General features: G+C 34.6%; 2 protein-coding genes and 1 long non-coding RNA gene across 4 annotated transcripts; 1 reads left to right on the forward strand and 2 right to left on the reverse strand.

Moving 5' to 3' along the window:
* Positions 1–6,710: 6,710 nt before the first annotated feature.
* LOC145127455 (uncharacterized) lies at positions 6,711–8,665 on the reverse strand. Of its 2 annotated transcripts, XR_013716447.1 has the most exons (4): positions 8,535–8,665; positions 7,564–8,338; positions 7,310–7,485; positions 6,711–7,217 (listed from the first exon to the last, which is right to left on the reverse strand). It is a non-coding gene; the product is annotated as an uncharacterized LOC145127455 (long non-coding RNA). The 2 variants fall into 2 exon arrangements; XR_013716441.1 differs by having other exon boundaries at positions 6,711–7,485.
* Positions 7,285–8,891, forward strand: LOC145127397 (vignain-like). The gene is made up of 4 exons (XM_079062619.1): positions 7,285–7,735; positions 7,836–8,071; positions 8,151–8,291; positions 8,524–8,891. Exons 1-4 carry the CDS (start codon positions 7,285–7,287, stop codon positions 8,779–8,781), a joined length of 1,086 nt encoding a protein of 361 aa, XP_078918745.1. The 3' UTR covers positions 8,782–8,891.
* A 5,400-nt stretch (positions 8,892–14,291) lies between these two features.
* On the reverse strand, positions 14,292–16,046 carry LOC145127524 (BTB/POZ and TAZ domain-containing protein 1-like). Its single transcript, XM_079062719.1, has 3 exons — positions 15,822–16,046; positions 15,138–15,575; positions 14,292–15,029 (listed from the first exon to the last, which is right to left on the reverse strand). The coding sequence occupies exons 1-3, from the start codon at positions 16,029–16,031 to the stop codon at positions 14,520–14,522; spliced, it is 1,158 nt and encodes a 385-aa protein (XP_078918845.1). The 5' UTR covers positions 16,032–16,046; the 3' UTR covers positions 14,292–14,519.
* Positions 16,047–17,412: the final 1,366 nt, after the last annotated feature.

Here is a 17,412-nt window from a genome sequence, read left to right on the forward strand (position 1 = left end):
CCTGATCATTAGGAATAGGAAAGTGCCGCCTGTCACCAAGATTGGAGTTTATTCTTTATTGCTTAATAATGGGTTAGAGTTAGATTTGAGTAATTGTTGCTACTCGTCAGATATGGCGAGAAACATCATTTCTTTTCATGGTTTGTATAAACAAGATTTTAGATTTTCGTTTAATAATGAAATAGGTTCTATTAATGCTTTTTATAATGATACTCTTTATTTTGAAGCATTGCCTTGTAATGGTATATATGAAACTGTGATGGTTGTAGACAACTTAGGAAATAATGTATTGCATATTGATTCGTCCAATGGTTTGGACAAAGCATTCTTGTGGCATTCTCGTCTTGGACATGTCAACAACAAGCGCATAGCCCAACTCCAAAAGGGTGGAGTGTTTGAGTCATTTGACTTAAAGTCAGATGACACATGCGAATCTTGTTTACTTGAAAAGATGACCAAGTCACCTTTCACTGGTACTTATGAAAGAGGTGAGGGTTTGTTGGATCTCATACACATCGATGTGTGTGGGCCCTTCAGATCCGCCACAAGGGATGATAACCGCTTCTATGTGACTTTTACCGATGATTATAGCAGATATGGATATATCTACTTAATCAAGCATAAGTCAGAAACCTTTGAAAAATTCAAGGAGTTTAAACAAGAAGTGGAGAATTAGCTAGGCAGGAAGATAAAGATGCTCCGATCCGATCGAGGTGGTGAGTATCTTAGTATTGAGTTCTACGACTATCTTAAGGAATGTGGAATTATTTCACAATTGATGCCACCTAGGACACCGCAGCTTAATGGTGTAGCTGAGAGGCGCAATCGAACCTTGTTGGACATGGTTCGTTCCATGATGAGTCGAGCTTCGTTACCTATCTCATTCTGGGGGTATGCCTTAGAGACTACCGCCCATATCCTTAATCTAGTCCCAACTAAGAAGGTTGCCAAAACACCTCACGAAATGTGGACAGGGAAGGTTCCCTCGTTGGCACATATCAAGGTTTGGGGTTGCGAGGCTTTTGTGAGACGAGAGACTCACGACAAGCTCAAACCTCGTAGTGAGCGTTGTATTTTCATCAGCTACCCACATAGATCCTTTGGATATCTATTTTATAGACCAAGTGTCAATGTTGTCTTCGTTGCGAGGAAAGGGGTTTTCCGCGAAAGAGAACTTATATAACAAGAAGACAGTGGGAGGCAAATTGACCTTGAAGAGCTTCAAGAGTTAAGTGATGAAGGAACCTCAAACACTAGCACTCAACCTGAGGAGGAAACTCCTGTTGAACCAGTTGACGATTCCTTACCTCTGAGACGTTCCAGTAGAGTTAGAATGGCACTTGAGTTTTATGGTTTCCATATTACTACAGATGGTGATACGTTTATCAGTGATAGTACACTGGTAAATTTGGATGAGCCTAATAACTACAAGGAAGCCATGGCGGGCCCCGAGTCTGCAAAATGGAAAGAGGCAATGGACAGCGAGATTCGGTCCATGTATGACAATCAAGTTTGGAACTTGGTTGACAATGGTCGTAAGACGGTCTGGTGCAAATGGATCTTCAAGAAGAAGACCAACATGGATGGGAAAGTACACACATATAAGACGCGATTGGTTGCGAAGGGCTTTACTCAAACTCCTGGAGTTGACTATGACGAGACCTTCTCACCAGTGGCCAAAATCAATTCTATAAGGGTTATGCTAGCCATAGCTGTATTTCATGATTATGAAATATCGCAAATGGATGTCAAAACCGCTTTCCTAAATGGGAAGTTGGCTGAAGATGTTTACATGAGTCAGCCAGAGGGTTTTGTCGATGCGAAGTGCCCTAATAGAGTGTGTAAGCTTGAGAAATCCATTTATGGATTGAAACAAGCATCTCGCAGATGGAATCTTTGTTTCGATAAGAAAGTCAAAGAATTTGGCTTTTCGAGAAGCGAGGATGAGTCTTGCGTATATGTCAAAGCTAGTGGGAGTACAGTTAGCTTTCTGGTATTGTATGTAGACGACATACTTCTCATAGGAAACGACATTCCAACCTTTCAGGAGGTTAAGTCATGGCTTGGAAAGTGTTTTGCTATGAAGGACCTTGGGAAAGCTGCTTACATTCTAGGGATAAGGATATTGAGAAATAGGAGTAAAAGACTAATAGGACTTAGTCAAAGTACCTACTTGGACAAGATGTTGAAACGTTTCAACATGGAGAACTCCAAGAAAGGAGAATTACCTATCCAGAGCAATACCAAATTGAGTAAGACTCAAAGCCCGAGTACCGATACCGAGATAGCAGAGATGAGCCGAGTACCATATGCTTCTGCAGTTGGCTCGATCATGTATGTTATGACATGTACTTGCCCTGATGTGGCCTTTGCTTTGAGCATGGTCATCATATATCAAGGGAAACCTGGTAGAGCTCACTGGACTGCGGTAAAGAACATTCTCAAGTACCTCTGAAGGACAAAGGACTGGGCCCTTACCCTCGGTGGGAGTAATGACTTGAGAGTGACAGGGTAAAGTGACGCCAACTTTCAGACCGAGAGAGATAATCTCCGCTCTCAGTCGGGCTGGGTATTTACCCTAAATGGAGGAGCAGTAACTTGGAAAAGTTCCAAATAGGAGACTGTAGTTGATTCAACATGTGAATCGAAGTACATAGCAACAAATGAAGCATCGAAGGAGGCGATATGGCTAAAGAACTTCATCGAGGACCTTGGAGTTATACCAGCTGTAAAGGAGCCTATGGAGATTTTATGTGATAGCGAGAGTGCGGTCGCCTTAACCAAGGAACCAACTGATCATGGCAGATCCAGGCATATCGACAGAAAATATCACTTCATAAGACATCGGATAGAAGAAGGACTCCTCGTAGTAAAGAGGGTATCGTCAGAGGAGAACCCATCAGATCCCCTTACGAAGGGACTGAGTAGGGTTAAGCACTTGCAGCATGCTAGGAGTATTGGGCTGAAGGACAATATTAGTTTTAGTGATTAGATAGTTGTTTAGAAACTTGTAATAGATAAAATGTAATTGACATTTGATGATTGAAAAAATGAGTTTTATTTATGAGTAAAGTTACCATCTTGTGTCAATTGTTTACTATTGTTTCAATTTGCATGGTTTAATTTCCAGAATAATAAGATTATTCAAACCATTCACAGTCGATCATACTTTGGAAGTGGGCTATGAGGTTAGACTATCATGACTTGGGTTGTAGATTGTCTAAGGTGTTTAGACATAGTAAAAGTTTGCTACAACGTTCATGAGTGCTCCTGAAATAAGATTTGAGTATTGGATTAAACCCATGCTCACATGAATCACTTCATGGAATTTTATCACGAGTGATTTTTGTTAGAAAAAGGGGATGAACAGATTGCTTGGATTCTCTGAAACTCGTGATTCACTATCAAATTGAATTATTTCGATGGTACAGATCGAACACTCAATTGGATGAAATTCAGAGATATGAAATCAGAGAATGTCTATGAAAATGTTCTTCAAGATGTACCAGAAAATGACCAAAAACGGCTATATGATTCATGTCTGAAAACTGTCACTAGACAGTTACAAACTGTCATAAAAAACTACCAAACCTGTCATTAAACGGATCTCAGGGAAAAAATGGTCAACTTTCTAAACGGACCCCAACCAGGGGCTCTGCCCCTTGGACCCCGCCAGGGGATGCCGTCCATGGGACCCCGCTCCCAGGGGCGCTTCCCCCGGACCCCCGTTCGTTTAGGGGCTTCGCCCCTAAATAACAATGTACTTTGAATCTTGAAAAACTTGAACAAGTGTGCACTACTACATCATCCTAACTTGTTCAATATTCAACAAGATCACTTTTGGTCAACAAATTTTATCCTATTACACTTAAATAATATTGATGATATAAAATCACCAACAATTGTGAGACGATAATATCATATAATCTTCAAGATGTAAAAATGACCATATTACTCTTTTGCAAAAAACATTAGTATTAAATAACATACATAACTTCAAAATTAACATTTTATTTAAAAAAATAATTAAAAATTTCATATTAAAACAAGTTCTAATACCAAATAATTAAAATTGCTTCAAAATTAACAAAGTTCTAAATCTAAATGGTTTCCAAAATCCATAACTTTAAATAAAAAATAACAAACTTTAACTGTCTTCTTTAAATATAATCTTCGCGAAAAGTGTTTTGATAGCTGCGTCCAGGCAATTCCACATTGATAACAAATTCATGTATTTTGTAAACTTCAAACAAACTCGCATGATTTCTAAAGAAGACAACTCCATGGTCTTCAACTCTTCATGTAGGAACATTTTCGTTCTAAATTGAGTATCTACAACATGAAATGGGCAGGAACAACACAAACTCGACAGGTAGTGACAGACAAATGTGCTTAATTAAGCCTCCTAATAACCAGCTTGCATCTTTATCATAAAATAGGGAGAAACAAAAGCTTGGGGGCAATTTAGTCCAAAATTCGAGATCTAACTGCATATGTTATTTATTCCCTGTTTGGGGGCACTTTAGTCCAAAATTTAAGGTTTAATTGCATTTGTTATTCGTTCCCTATTATGCACTCGCACTCCCTGGTGTTATGTGTTTAAGATGATGATGTTGAAAGAATGTCATTTGGACATAAAAAGAGAAGATATAATATTGAATTATAGGGCTAAATAGTTAAGAATGGTAGATAATGTAGTCATTATAAAATTGTAGTATTCCTTTTATCTTGTAAAGACCAAGAATTGGAATCCACAATGTATTCTAACCTTACAAGAATTACAGATCAAACCTCCATATGAAACACAAATATTTTTATTGCAGGTGATTATAAGGTAATCAAGAAAGAATCAAGCAACAAATGACATTAAACACAAAATTATACAGTAACAGAGAGAGAATAACAAATAGATAGCCATAGAAAGAATAAAAAATCGTCGGGATTTTCATTATGTAGATAACTTCAGGCCAGTTGAAATTAATACACATACATATTAACTAAGAGATGAATGTAAGGATAGGAGAGAAAGAAATAAAGAAATCGTTCAAGTGAATGAAGATATGCAACATCTCAAGTTCAAAAAAGAATGGTACCTTGCGATGTTGAGTAAAGACGATAGCAATGAGATCGCGGATTGCTGGAGGGTTCGAATTTAATCTAGAATCAATAATCAAGAATTAAATTATGTATGCGGTTGATTGGTTATGAAGACCATAGGAGACGGTGATAGATAACAAGAAAGGCGGAGACACAAGATGAGACCTATTCGAAGGGTTATTTTTGTCAGATTATTTTTGTATGGAGATGTGTTCTAATGAGTTCCACCTTTTTGGGTGGGACTATTTTTTTATTGAATTGTTCCATTGTTCTTGTCTCAGGTGTACCAAACACCATCTAAAAAACTTAGTGTTGTTCTGTTCCATCTAGTTCTACTCACCAAACGGGGCCTAAGAGAGTGGAATAAAATGGGTAGGAGAAGGGTCACTTTCACAAAGCTTAAGAGGGTTAGAAATCGTCCTTATAAAGAGAGGAAGAAGGGTGGCGAAAAAAGTCAAGCCAAGATGCAAGCAAGAATGAAATCTCAAAAGCCTTATTTATATTATTGGATCCCTTCCTAAGTTTTGTACTCTATCACATGTGGGATGGGATAGCAAATTCAAAATTCTCTCTTATCCAAGAGAGATTTCGTCCAACCCTAATCCTATAAGGGTTCTAGAATATTCTTAATCAACCAACTATTGATTAATGAATATTCAACCATTTAATTAATTAAACTGTTTAATTAATTCCAAAATATTTTACAATTAGTTTATAATTAATTATTAACAGTAATAATTAATAAATTAATTTCCTCTTTATTTATTCTACTCAATTTGGATTTTTGAGGGCAACCCAAAAGGACTTTGTTATTATTAAAAATATTACCAATAATTAATGACATTTGACACTCTTTCCAACAGTACAATCAGTTTTTATGTGGTTCGTTTTCATACGGTTGCAGTTCGGTTTTTAACTGCATAGATTTTGTGCAGTTTTTTTTCTGCATTTTTATATCACGATTAAACATTTCATATTTCACATATGACATAACTTGTTTGGGCATTTAAGACTTTCTTTTTGTTGTTTTAAGAACTCAAAGACTATTAGTCATTATAATAATAAAAAAACAATAAGACAATAATTTAAAACACTACCAACCGATTCAACCTTAGTTTGAGTTATGGTGTGATGGTCAATTGATTCAATATTTTGCTTAAAGTTTCAGTATAATATCATTTTTTTAACAAGTAATATATTAATAATTAAGTAATAAATAATTAATTGTATAAAAATATTTATTTAATGTATAAAAATCGATGCGGTTAGGTTTTTTATTTACAGTTCGGTTTTTAGCGGCTTTTTCAAAACTAAAAACACCACCACACCAAAAAAGATTGTTTTTTGCTAAATAAAAACAGCATCATTGGTTTCCTTTTCGATTTTGAGTTTTTTAGTTTATGCATTTTTTTTTTAAATTTGTGGATTAGTTTTTGTTCGCCCCTAGTTAGTAGTTACTGTTGTGAGAAAGGTTGTTTTGCAAAATTAAAGAATTTTCACAAAACCAATTTTGCAAACTAGATAAGCTTATTTTGTGATAAATGTGCAAAACATGGTTATTTTGTGCGCACTCTTATTTTGGTCGTTTTTTAATTAGCCCTAAAATAAAAGAATTGATGCTAAAATCAATTTCATATAATTGTTAGGATTCAAATCAAACAATACAAAACAAAATTCTTCCGAAAGATATTACGTTTATTTTAAGATAAAACATTCCATATAATAAAATGGCTTTAAGCAACCGCTAGATATACTTAAACTCGGTACTTTAAGCCCCCTTTGTTTGCCTTCATATCGTAAACTAAAAGCCAACACAAATTATAACCCAAAACATGTATTGCTTGCACCCTTCACTCATCTTAAATTCCCTATTCAAAGTTTCAAACCCCCAAAACGTGACCAAAGTTATCTATTCCATCTTTTGACCCATAAAACAAGGGCACCAAGTCCTTATATCTGGCCTTTTTAGGCAGTGACAAAGCACATGAGAGTCCAACAAGTGTTATATTATCTTTTCAGTTACTTCTGTTGAGTGTGTTTCATGGGCATAAGTCACTTCTCATGCACTCAACCTCTAATCATTTGATCTCACTTGCAATCTTTGATACACCTAATTTCCTCTATTTAAACCAATGACAAGTTCATAACTTTCAATCACAAATAAAATCCAAGAAAACTAGCAAAAAAATGGAAATCAATAAGTTAGTCTTACTTTCACTCGCATTGTTTTTAGTTCTAGGCTTTGTGAAGGGCTTTGATTATAGCGAGAAAGAGCTTGAAACAGAGGAAAGTTTGTGGTATTTGTACCGGAGATGGAGGAGCCACCACCACGTGGCGGAGATAAGCCGCCAAGAGAAACTCAAGCGGTTCAATGTGTTCAAGTTCAACCTGCAACATGTTCACAACACAAACAAGATGAAAAAACCATATAAGTTAAAGTTGAACAAGTTTGCTGACATGACTAACCACGAGTTTAGAAGCGTGTATGCTGGATCAAAGATTAGCCATCACCGGATGCTGCAAGGAGAGCGTATTGGAAGTAAGGGTTTCATGTATGCAAATGACGATAATGTCCCTGAATCGGTTGATTGGAGAAAGGAAAATGCAGTCACCCCTGTCAAGAATCAAGGCCGATGTGGTAACACTAACACCTTCTTTTCCTCTTGTGTGTTAGGCTATGTTTCTTTATTTCCATGATAAGTGTTGTCTGAATAAATGATCTTGGGTATGTATTACAGGAAGTTGCTGGGCATTTTCAACTGTGGTTGCAGTAGAAGGAATAAACCAGATCAAAACCAAGAAACTAGTATCCTTATCAGAACAAGAACTTGTGGATTGTGACACTGGTGAAAACCATGGATGTAATGGAGGACTAATGGACATGGCATTTGATTTCATCAAAAAGAACGGAGGTGTAACTACTGAAGATAACTACCCTTACACAGCTGCAGATGGAAGTTGCAACAAAGTAAAGGTACAACTTCTGTTTGAAAGATCCCAGGGATGAAAACTTGTAAATCGGATGTACATGTGAATCAATTTTGGAATTACAGGTGGGAAATCAAGTGGTATCGATTGATGGACATGAGGATGTGCCAGTTAATGATGAGGATTCTCTAATGAAAGCAGTTGCAAACCAGCCTGTATCTGTTGCCATTGATGCTGGAAGTTCTGATTTCCAGCTCTATTCAGAGGTATCTCAAAACTCACACAGACAGATGATATAATTTGGTTTGGAAACCTACAATACAAAAATCAAAGTCGAAACCAAATATATTAATTTTTCGAGTCCAAATCACCAACTGAACACCCTTAAGTTATCCTAAATCGCTAGTTTATGGTGGTGTTTATTTGGATTCTTACGAAAACGAATTTGTTTACGATCAAAAAACCTAAATATGAGCAGTTAATGATACGATTTAACAGGGAGTTTTTACCGGAAAATGTGGAACGGAGTTGAATCATGGAGTAGCGGTGGTTGGATATGATACGAGCGACGACGGAACCAAGTACTGGATAGTGAAGAACTCGTGGGGAGCAGATTGGGGAGAGAAGGGATACATACGGATGCAACGCGGAATTTCTGACAAGAATGGGCACTGCGGCATAGCAATGGAGGCTTCTTATCCTGTTAAGAACTCTGATACAAACCCCAATTCATCATCGATCAGGGATGAACTCTAGAAGAAATGAATAATCGAATTCTTATGTGATCTCAATACTATTTGTATGGCTATGATGGTATATGATTACGAGTTTGATTTTTATCATCAAATAGCTGGGCATTTGCCATTTGGGCTGAGTATATTTTCTCTTGGAACCAATTATTAGATTATTACTTGACTTGATCATTACTATAAAGGTACACTTCAAAGAAAATTATATGGCAATAAACTTTAACGTTGATTTAACCTTCAATGAAATAAAAATGTATATGATAGATAAAGTTGGTTAATTTATAAAATTTAAATATGAAAATACATTGAACTTTTATTTCCTTTGTATAGATGTCAGCCAAAAATGTAAACAAAATTTCATTTTATTCTTTGTTGGAGAACGAAAAAATGGAACAATGATAACTTTGGGGGCGGGTATCATACTTTGAGGGTTGTCCTCGGGTACATGAACAAGTTACGCGTTCTTGAGAAATCGTTTCCTACAGCGCCATCTGACAGAGCCCTTGACCATCGACCAAAAGTACGGCTTAGAATGTTCGATGAGCAATATGAGATTGCAACCTTTATGGTTTCTAGCATGATCCTTGGCCTTAAAAAGGAATTGGATCACTATGAACCATTTGATATTATCAAACAAGCGAAGAAAAAGTTTCAACATGCTGAAATGAGTTTTGGAATAAGTGATAGAATCTTGAGTGGGAGTTGCATCGGATGCAAGTTGCTGAACAAAATGCTCTCACTTTGTTAATAGAAAAAAGTCGTGTTCGAAGGAAGAAATTAAATGGGTTGATGTACGTCATAAAAAAGAAAAAGTGAAGCCTACAAAGGATGTTATTTATTACTATTATGGTAGATTACACACTGTAATCTTTAAGCTGAAAGAAAGTAAAGTTGGAGTGTCCGGTATAAGTGACGACATACTTACAACTCTATGTGATTGAATTGTATTCTTTTTCATTTAATTCATGGGTGTATAGTTTGTGGAACTCATATTTGTAACAATGTGTAGTGATTTAGCAGAAGCCTGAAACTGAATATAGGTAATTTGGGCTCATTTGTAGGCAACAAAACACGAACATCTATCAAAGTCATTGGAAGCTACGGTATAAAGTCATAAGTAGTGATTTGAGTAAATTACATGAATGGTCCTATGGTTTGGGGTAATTTGCACGCTTGATCCCTAACTTATTTTTTTAACTTGGAAAGTCTATATTGTTTGTTTTTGTTATGCGCTTGGTCCCTAATGTTTATTTTTGTTACGCGTTTGATCCCTGTCTTACCTAAAAAGACTATTATTTAAATGGGAAAAAAATGGTGAGTTAGGTTAGGTAAGGTGAGGGGGTGAGGTTGAGGGTGTTTTTATTTAAATAAATTAAAAAAATCAATGACAAAATAGTCTTTTTAGGTAAGACAGGGACCAAACGCGTAACAAAGACAAATAGTAGGGACCTTCCGAGTTAAAAAAATAAGTTAGGGACCAAACACAAAAATTACCCTAAACCATAGGGACCATTCGTGTAATTTACTCTTTAGATGATTGTTATTATGCTCCAATTATGTCTCATAAAACAAATTAATATACATAAAATGCAAAAAGATCCAAATATGGCTTAAATCAAACGTATACATGGATTTGTCATCGACATATAAACAAGAAACGCATTGCAAAATTCCATTTGAAAGGGATTTTGGAATCAACTGACCCCGAGTCTTGTATCTGATTAGGTGTTAGGGATTTTGGAACTAAAGAGCTTCTAGCCTAGCGGTATCAGGTGGTCCTCTCCCACTTTGAGGCCAAGAGTTTAAGTCCCGTCGTGGACATAGGTGAAATTGGGTGTTAGCTTAGGAGTAGATTAGGCAAAAAAAAAAAAAAAAATTGACCCCAAGCCATTTGATTCATATTAGTCATATTTATATGGAAAGATGACAAAGGCTCAGTACTCCAATATTAGTGAAATGGCCAAATATTTATTATGACTCATACATACATACATACATATGCCTGTAGACCTTTTAGAATTGCCAAAAGAGATTGATACAGTTACTTCGTTACATTTACTAATGACTTCAGTAGATATAATTATGTACAATACTCACACATAAACATGAAATCTTTGTCACTTTTAAAACTTTTCAAAATGGAATAGAGAATCGTCTTGGTAAGAACATAAAATCCATTCGACATGATAGTAGTAGTGAATATATGAGTTAGGAGTTCCAAGAAAAACTAACAATTTATGGGATTGACTTGCAATTCACTCTGCATAGAACACCACATTATGCTAGGAAATGCATTTGATGACATGCGAACAATGACATACACCATTTCATAACAAACAAAAAAAGTTTGTCATAAAATTATGTCATCTGTTATAAAATTTAGAAGGTTTGTGATAGTAATAAATGCCTGTCGTCAAATGATGTCATCTTGTATCAAAATTCATGACATACATTAATATATTCCATTGATTACGGTTATAAAATAAAATTAAAAAAAAACGCGGGATATCCTTTCGTTTTTGTGAGTCATCTTAAAATAATGTCATGTCGTCTTATTTTCCACTGTAACATTTTTCATCAGCTTGAAAAAGTCATTTCATGTATCCTCGATCTCAAAGCGATTTTGGATTTTTGGTGCACAAGAAATCGATTACTCACAAGAAATCTACATCCTAGATTTAAACACCGCACTCTTTTTCATTCTCCCTTCAATTGTCTCTCGTCGCCGTAAAAAGTTAAAAGAGTGCTCAAGAAAAAGGTAACATTGGTCTATTTGTTTGTCTGCTTCATCTTAACTTTTCAGCCCTTTTACATCATTTTCTTGATGTTTACCGTGTTTGATTTTGTGGGGATGTGAAATTATATAGTTTGTGATGGTTTTCATGTGCTTATTTTTTTAGCTTAGTTGTTTTTGTTGCTTGCAGCTTGATTCGTTCGACATTTATTTTTGTTGAAATTTATGTAGGGTTATTTCTTTTTTATTTTTGGATCTATTTGGTGTCTGATATGACCTTTGCTTTTAATTAAAATATTTAGATCTATGTTTTGTTTGAATCCCTATATGGATTATGGTATAGTTGATTTCAATAATTCAATTTTCGCTAAGTAGTTATTTTTAATTATAATGAAATTATATCAATCGTTTTCCAACTTACAAAAGTTTTGAACAACTCAACGTAGAGGTAGTTGGAGATACAATTTGAGCAATAGCAAGAGTACTGATAGGAGGAAGTAACATCGTAACAAGAGGAGGTTTAGGAAGGTGTAACTATAAGGAAATATTTTGACATCTTTGTTATATAAGCTTATTACAATTTCAGGAAGGATTCATACCGAATAGTGGTGCTGTGTATATGTGATGTAAGCAAAGATGATAACTAAAAAACCATCGGTTGTTTTAATAAAGGGTAGGGTTTAGCAAAGAAGGGGTCCCCATAAATTTTTTTCATTTTCTCATTATATCATTGTTTTTTGATGATAGTTGTTCAATAGTTTGAAATTTTTTCTTTTTGAATTTAGAGTGATTGTATTGCTAGTCATATATTGTTCAGGGTTTATTTTTACTAAATTGTTATATTCTATAAACTAATGCATTTAGGAAGATTTTGCATTGAAATGTGTATGTTGCTGCTATATATATACATGATATGTTTATATTATTGCTACAACTATATATGTGGACTCCTTGATTTTGTAATTCCAAACCTTGAGAGGAGAGTTAAGATTCCCAACATAGATGTAGAAAGTACAATGTCACGGAAGTGTTTTTTCGAGTTTCATTTTAAAAAGGGGGAGGAAAGGAAAGAGGAAGGGGAACAATTTTTCCCTTAAAATCTATCATCCCAAATGTTAAATGATTGGGAGGAGAAGGAAATGGTACCTTCCCCTCCCTTTATTTTCTTTCCTTTTTTTTTCTTTTCTTTTACTTTTTTTCTCCTCAATTTTAAACTAGAGAACATGACCTAAGTGATCTATTTGTTACCTACAATTTCTATTTTCATGGGGTCGAAGGCTTCTTTTGTGTTTTCCAACCGTATTCGGTTACTCTCAGTTGGTGTATACAAACAAGTTACATCTACATATTCAGTAGGTTTGATGCAAAATAATTTCTATTTCGCATTACACTTGTGTAGCTTCCTTATCTTCTTTAAGCATATTCTTAGGTTGTGCTTAACAAAACTCTAAAAACTACATTGTATGTACATATGATAGCTAAGTATGAATATGTTGAGGCATTTAATTCTACACTTGTTATAGTTAATATTAATCAAACCAAGTTGTAATAATGTCATTTTCTAACGTGGCATGTTGCCCAAATACAACTAGCCAATAAACTAATCTTAAGTTAAAAATAATAATAATAATAATAAAATAACCAATAGACGATCCCCATTCCCCACCACAATCTTTAATTTTATATAATTTTTTGTATAAGCATTGGAAAACCTTAAACCTCTAAACTCGAAAAACAGTGATGGATTGAACTTTGATGTATATAATAAGCATATAAACCAAGTCGCATTTTAGATAAGATAGGCTTCGTTTTCAAAATATAAAATTATCTCTCAAATAAAAATAATAATAGTAAACATTAGGTACAACTTACAAGTAACTTTTTAATACAAAAAGGAGAAAAACAAATATCTTATATTTTCTTCTAAAATTTTAAAAAGCAACTAAAATTTAAGAAATTTCCTCTAATAACCATCATAAGATAAAACAATATGGGCTTTTGCCATCGTAAAATAGGCCTCCGGGCTCCATCCAGTCCTATTTAGGATAATTTTCTTATATCAATAAGCCTCTCTTGTTTTGACATCTTCGAAAATATCGAAATGATATTTTAAAAATACTTTTCGATTTTATTATTTTTCGTAAATTATGAGCAATTTTATAATAAAAGAAAAACATTTTTGCAGTATAAAGAAGGAATACGAATAGCGCATTGCACAATACTTAATTTTTTTCTCGCATGAACGTATTTTGTGGTATGGAATTTCTTTTTTAGTTTTCTTTACAAAACGATTGAGATAATTCACAATATTTTTAACAATTGCAAAATTGACGGTTATAATACATTAATTTCTTAATTTTTTTGGTTGATTTTTGTAAAAATCTTAAGAGAAAAGTGGCTATTTTTATATTTTTTTTCTCTAAATGAAATTTGTAATTTCGAACAGCTCACAAGTTTACAATCAGTTGTTTACCCCCTATATCTTTGATATTAGTTTTGCCAAACTAATAATAAGATATTAATTTGGCTAAAACTAATAATACCGAAATAATTTACAACTCAATAAACATTATTTTTTTCCTCTTTTTTGATAGACCAATTACTTTTGTTAAGTCATTATCCATGTATTAAAAACCTCCTACTTTTGTTGAATCGTTCGTTTTTATATAGTATTCTATGTTCAGAATCGACTTAACAAGCAATAAAAATTGAACTTTTCCCCACATAAAATATTTATTCCTTCTTCCAAGTTTTCATAAAATATATAAAGTGGAAGCAAGAAATGAATAAAGAAAACCTGATACGATACTAAAATATTCCTTAAAAAGTCGAAAAAGCTCACCCTTTTTTCTCAATTACAAAGAGTACCCTTTTTAACAAAATACCATCTAAACCCACACCAAACATGCCACGTGTACAAACAACACCATCTTTACCATTTCCACTAAACTAAACAGATCAAACAAAAAGAAAGAAACAAAGAATATGACTCATTTCTCCTAAATGCGTGTTCAACATGCTACACTTACATGGTTGTTCATGGCGTCTCTCAATGATCTTGGCTGTTCTTGTTGTTCCCTCTTCCTCATGGGTAAAGATAAGGAAGATATGGCTTTAGCTGCAACTACTTTTCTCACTAGCAATTCCCATCTTGCTTCTTCCTTCTTGTTCTTCACTTGTTGCTCTTTGATTTTGAATTGTCTGCATAGGGGGACTCTGCAAGTCGAATCAGGTGATTCACAGATGGAAGAATGGAGTCTGAAGAGCTGCCACATACGTTTACACCGAACACAACCTCCATTAACTCTCTTCTTACAGATTGCGAAGTGTTTAATGGAGTGTTGGAGGCCTTCACATGTTGAGAACTTGCTGCAAGGTGCCCTGTTCTTGCTTGGTTCCTTGTCGTATGGTCCTACACTTGTGCAACCTTCAGTGCAGATATGCTGTAAACAATCCATCGCTTCACTCAGCTGGAAATACAAACTTCGTTCTTGAAGATGCTTCCTAGTCCGCTTTCTCCTCTGCACATTTAGATTCGATTCATTAGCATTAGCAACTCCTAATCTTTAGATTAAATCGAAGATACGATTTGGAAATTAAAGGAGCTTGAAACTAATTAGAATACGCACCAATTCGGATTCATCGATGAACTTGAGGATTTCGAGTTCGAGATATGGATCATTGTCTTGTAGGAATCCCCAACCTTCTGATTCTTCGACGACCTTGAACCTGTTGGATATCAATTTCATACACTTGAGGTAGAGATCCGGCGCATCACAGAGCCTGGCGAGTTGCAGAGTGTCGACGACGTTCTCTATCGTTAGCCGTTCGATCAACGCTTTGGTGCACTTCGCTTTCAGTTGTGGAATTAGGTAAACATGAGAAAGTGCTAGCAGATGGATCCCGAACTTTTCCATCTCTTCTTCGCTGCACCTGTTGGAATAGATGAATCTTACGAACGCCTCTGCAGCGTCACACGGAACGCCGAGAATCGGAATAGTCTTCTCGGAACTCCGGTGCTTCCGCGGCCTATCGATTATGCTTTCCAATACTGGCGAAGCTGATGCCTGAATTTTTCCAGAGAAAAAGAAGAAAATGAATATCATAATACTCGAATTTGAAGAATCGGATTATAAGATATCAACTGATTCATCTTGAAATTGCATCTCCATAAATATCTCGACCGGAAAACTAAACATTTATAGATATAACAATCCCTATTCATTTGCACAGATTAAAATTCCAACGGATTCAATCCTTTAGTTTTCCAGTCAAATGATATTCTTCAATTCTAACATTAGCCGATTAATTACCAGTATTTTAGCGAGTGCCGGAATCCGACGACCACCGGAAGTTAAAATATAGACAATAGTCTCAACAGATCCGCCAGAAACATGATCGGATTCATGATGTGGAGGTGACACAGGGCTTCTACACATTTTGCCGGAAAATTTTTTAGGAGACGAAAGTGGTAATATCAAATTTGGAGAAACGGAGCCGTTCGAATCTTCGTTGCTCTCCATCTAGTCTCCCCTTTCCATATTTATAGGCGGTCTTCCAACAAGTGTGCTGCACGACCAAAACATTTCTCTAACCCACGCTTACTGACATCCGTGTCCACCACGCTCCTAAAGGAAATATAAAAATATCAACCGCTGAATTTCCAATAATACCCCTGCAGATTAGTACTGAGGTGGCAAATGGATAAACCACCTCATCAGGAAATGGAAGGGCGTGTTTGTAATAAACTGGCTTTTGGGAGAAAAGTCAGGTCTGACGTGTAACCTAGTGGGAGCAGTCCATCTACGTGGCATGTGACTATGTTTATCTCTTTGCCTGGTGGATGACATACGACATGACACGTCTACTAAAGTAGATGTAAATTATTTTAGAGGCTGAAAATAATACGTGCAAAATAAGAAGGCCACTGCATATTGGAGTGGTAGATATTTCTGTTAGATATTTTTTTGTGTTCATTGTTTTTAGTTAAATCCCTATTTTACCCTTCAAAGTTATAACATCTAGGGGTCCAATCTCAAAATAAAAATCTAATGAAAAGAAATTATATTTTCCGGTTATCATTTTTTAGTGTTTTCTAAAATAATTTAAGATCTGATGTTATAAATTTATAAACAGATCAAGTACCTGATTACATCAAATAAAATAAAGAATTTTTGATACATGAGTTTTATTGATTATAAGTTTATAACATAGACACTTAATTGGTATTTTTTAAAATATACTTCTGCTAGGTCTAAGTTAACTGTAAAAATGTATACGTGATTTCTATTAACTTTAAGTTAGATCGATGGATAATATGATAACTGCTTGTTAAGATTTATAAAAAAATTAATTAATGCCACATTTATACATAATAGTTCGTTTTGTCAAACCTACTGCTTATTACTATTTTGGATTAAAAACTATTTAGTTGGATGGATTGGTTCAATCAAATCCAATTAAATAACCTTTTCGAATTTGGTTCGTAAAAATGGATAAATATATATAGATAAAATTCGAATAATTTGAACCAACCAAATTATTATTTAATTGGATCGATATGGCTTTATATATGGACCTGTATTCTAACTTAAAAATCTAATAACTTAATAAATGATTAGTCGGTTTTCATTTTAGTTAATAAATTTCTAGAGTTAGAGTAGGATATGTTAGCGGATATTAGATACGTTGACATAAGAACTAATAACAATTGAGACTTTTTTTATAACTTTTCACAAATTTAAAGATTGTCTATCTGTATTTTGATCGTTTTGAAAATGTCACGAAAAATAAAGAACATATTTTATTTTTGATGTCAATACAAACAATATCTTTTATATTTTTACTTATTATAATACTAATACTTATGAAATTTTCGTGTGTTTGATGGTACCTCTTCAAAAT

This window comes from Lactuca virosa, chromosome 1 (assembly GCF_052849685.1).
Source record: "Lactuca virosa cultivar CGN04683 chromosome 1, Lactuca_virosa_CGN04683_v6, whole genome shotgun sequence".
Taxonomy (NCBI): Eukaryota; Viridiplantae; Streptophyta; class Magnoliopsida; order Asterales; family Asteraceae; genus Lactuca; species Lactuca virosa.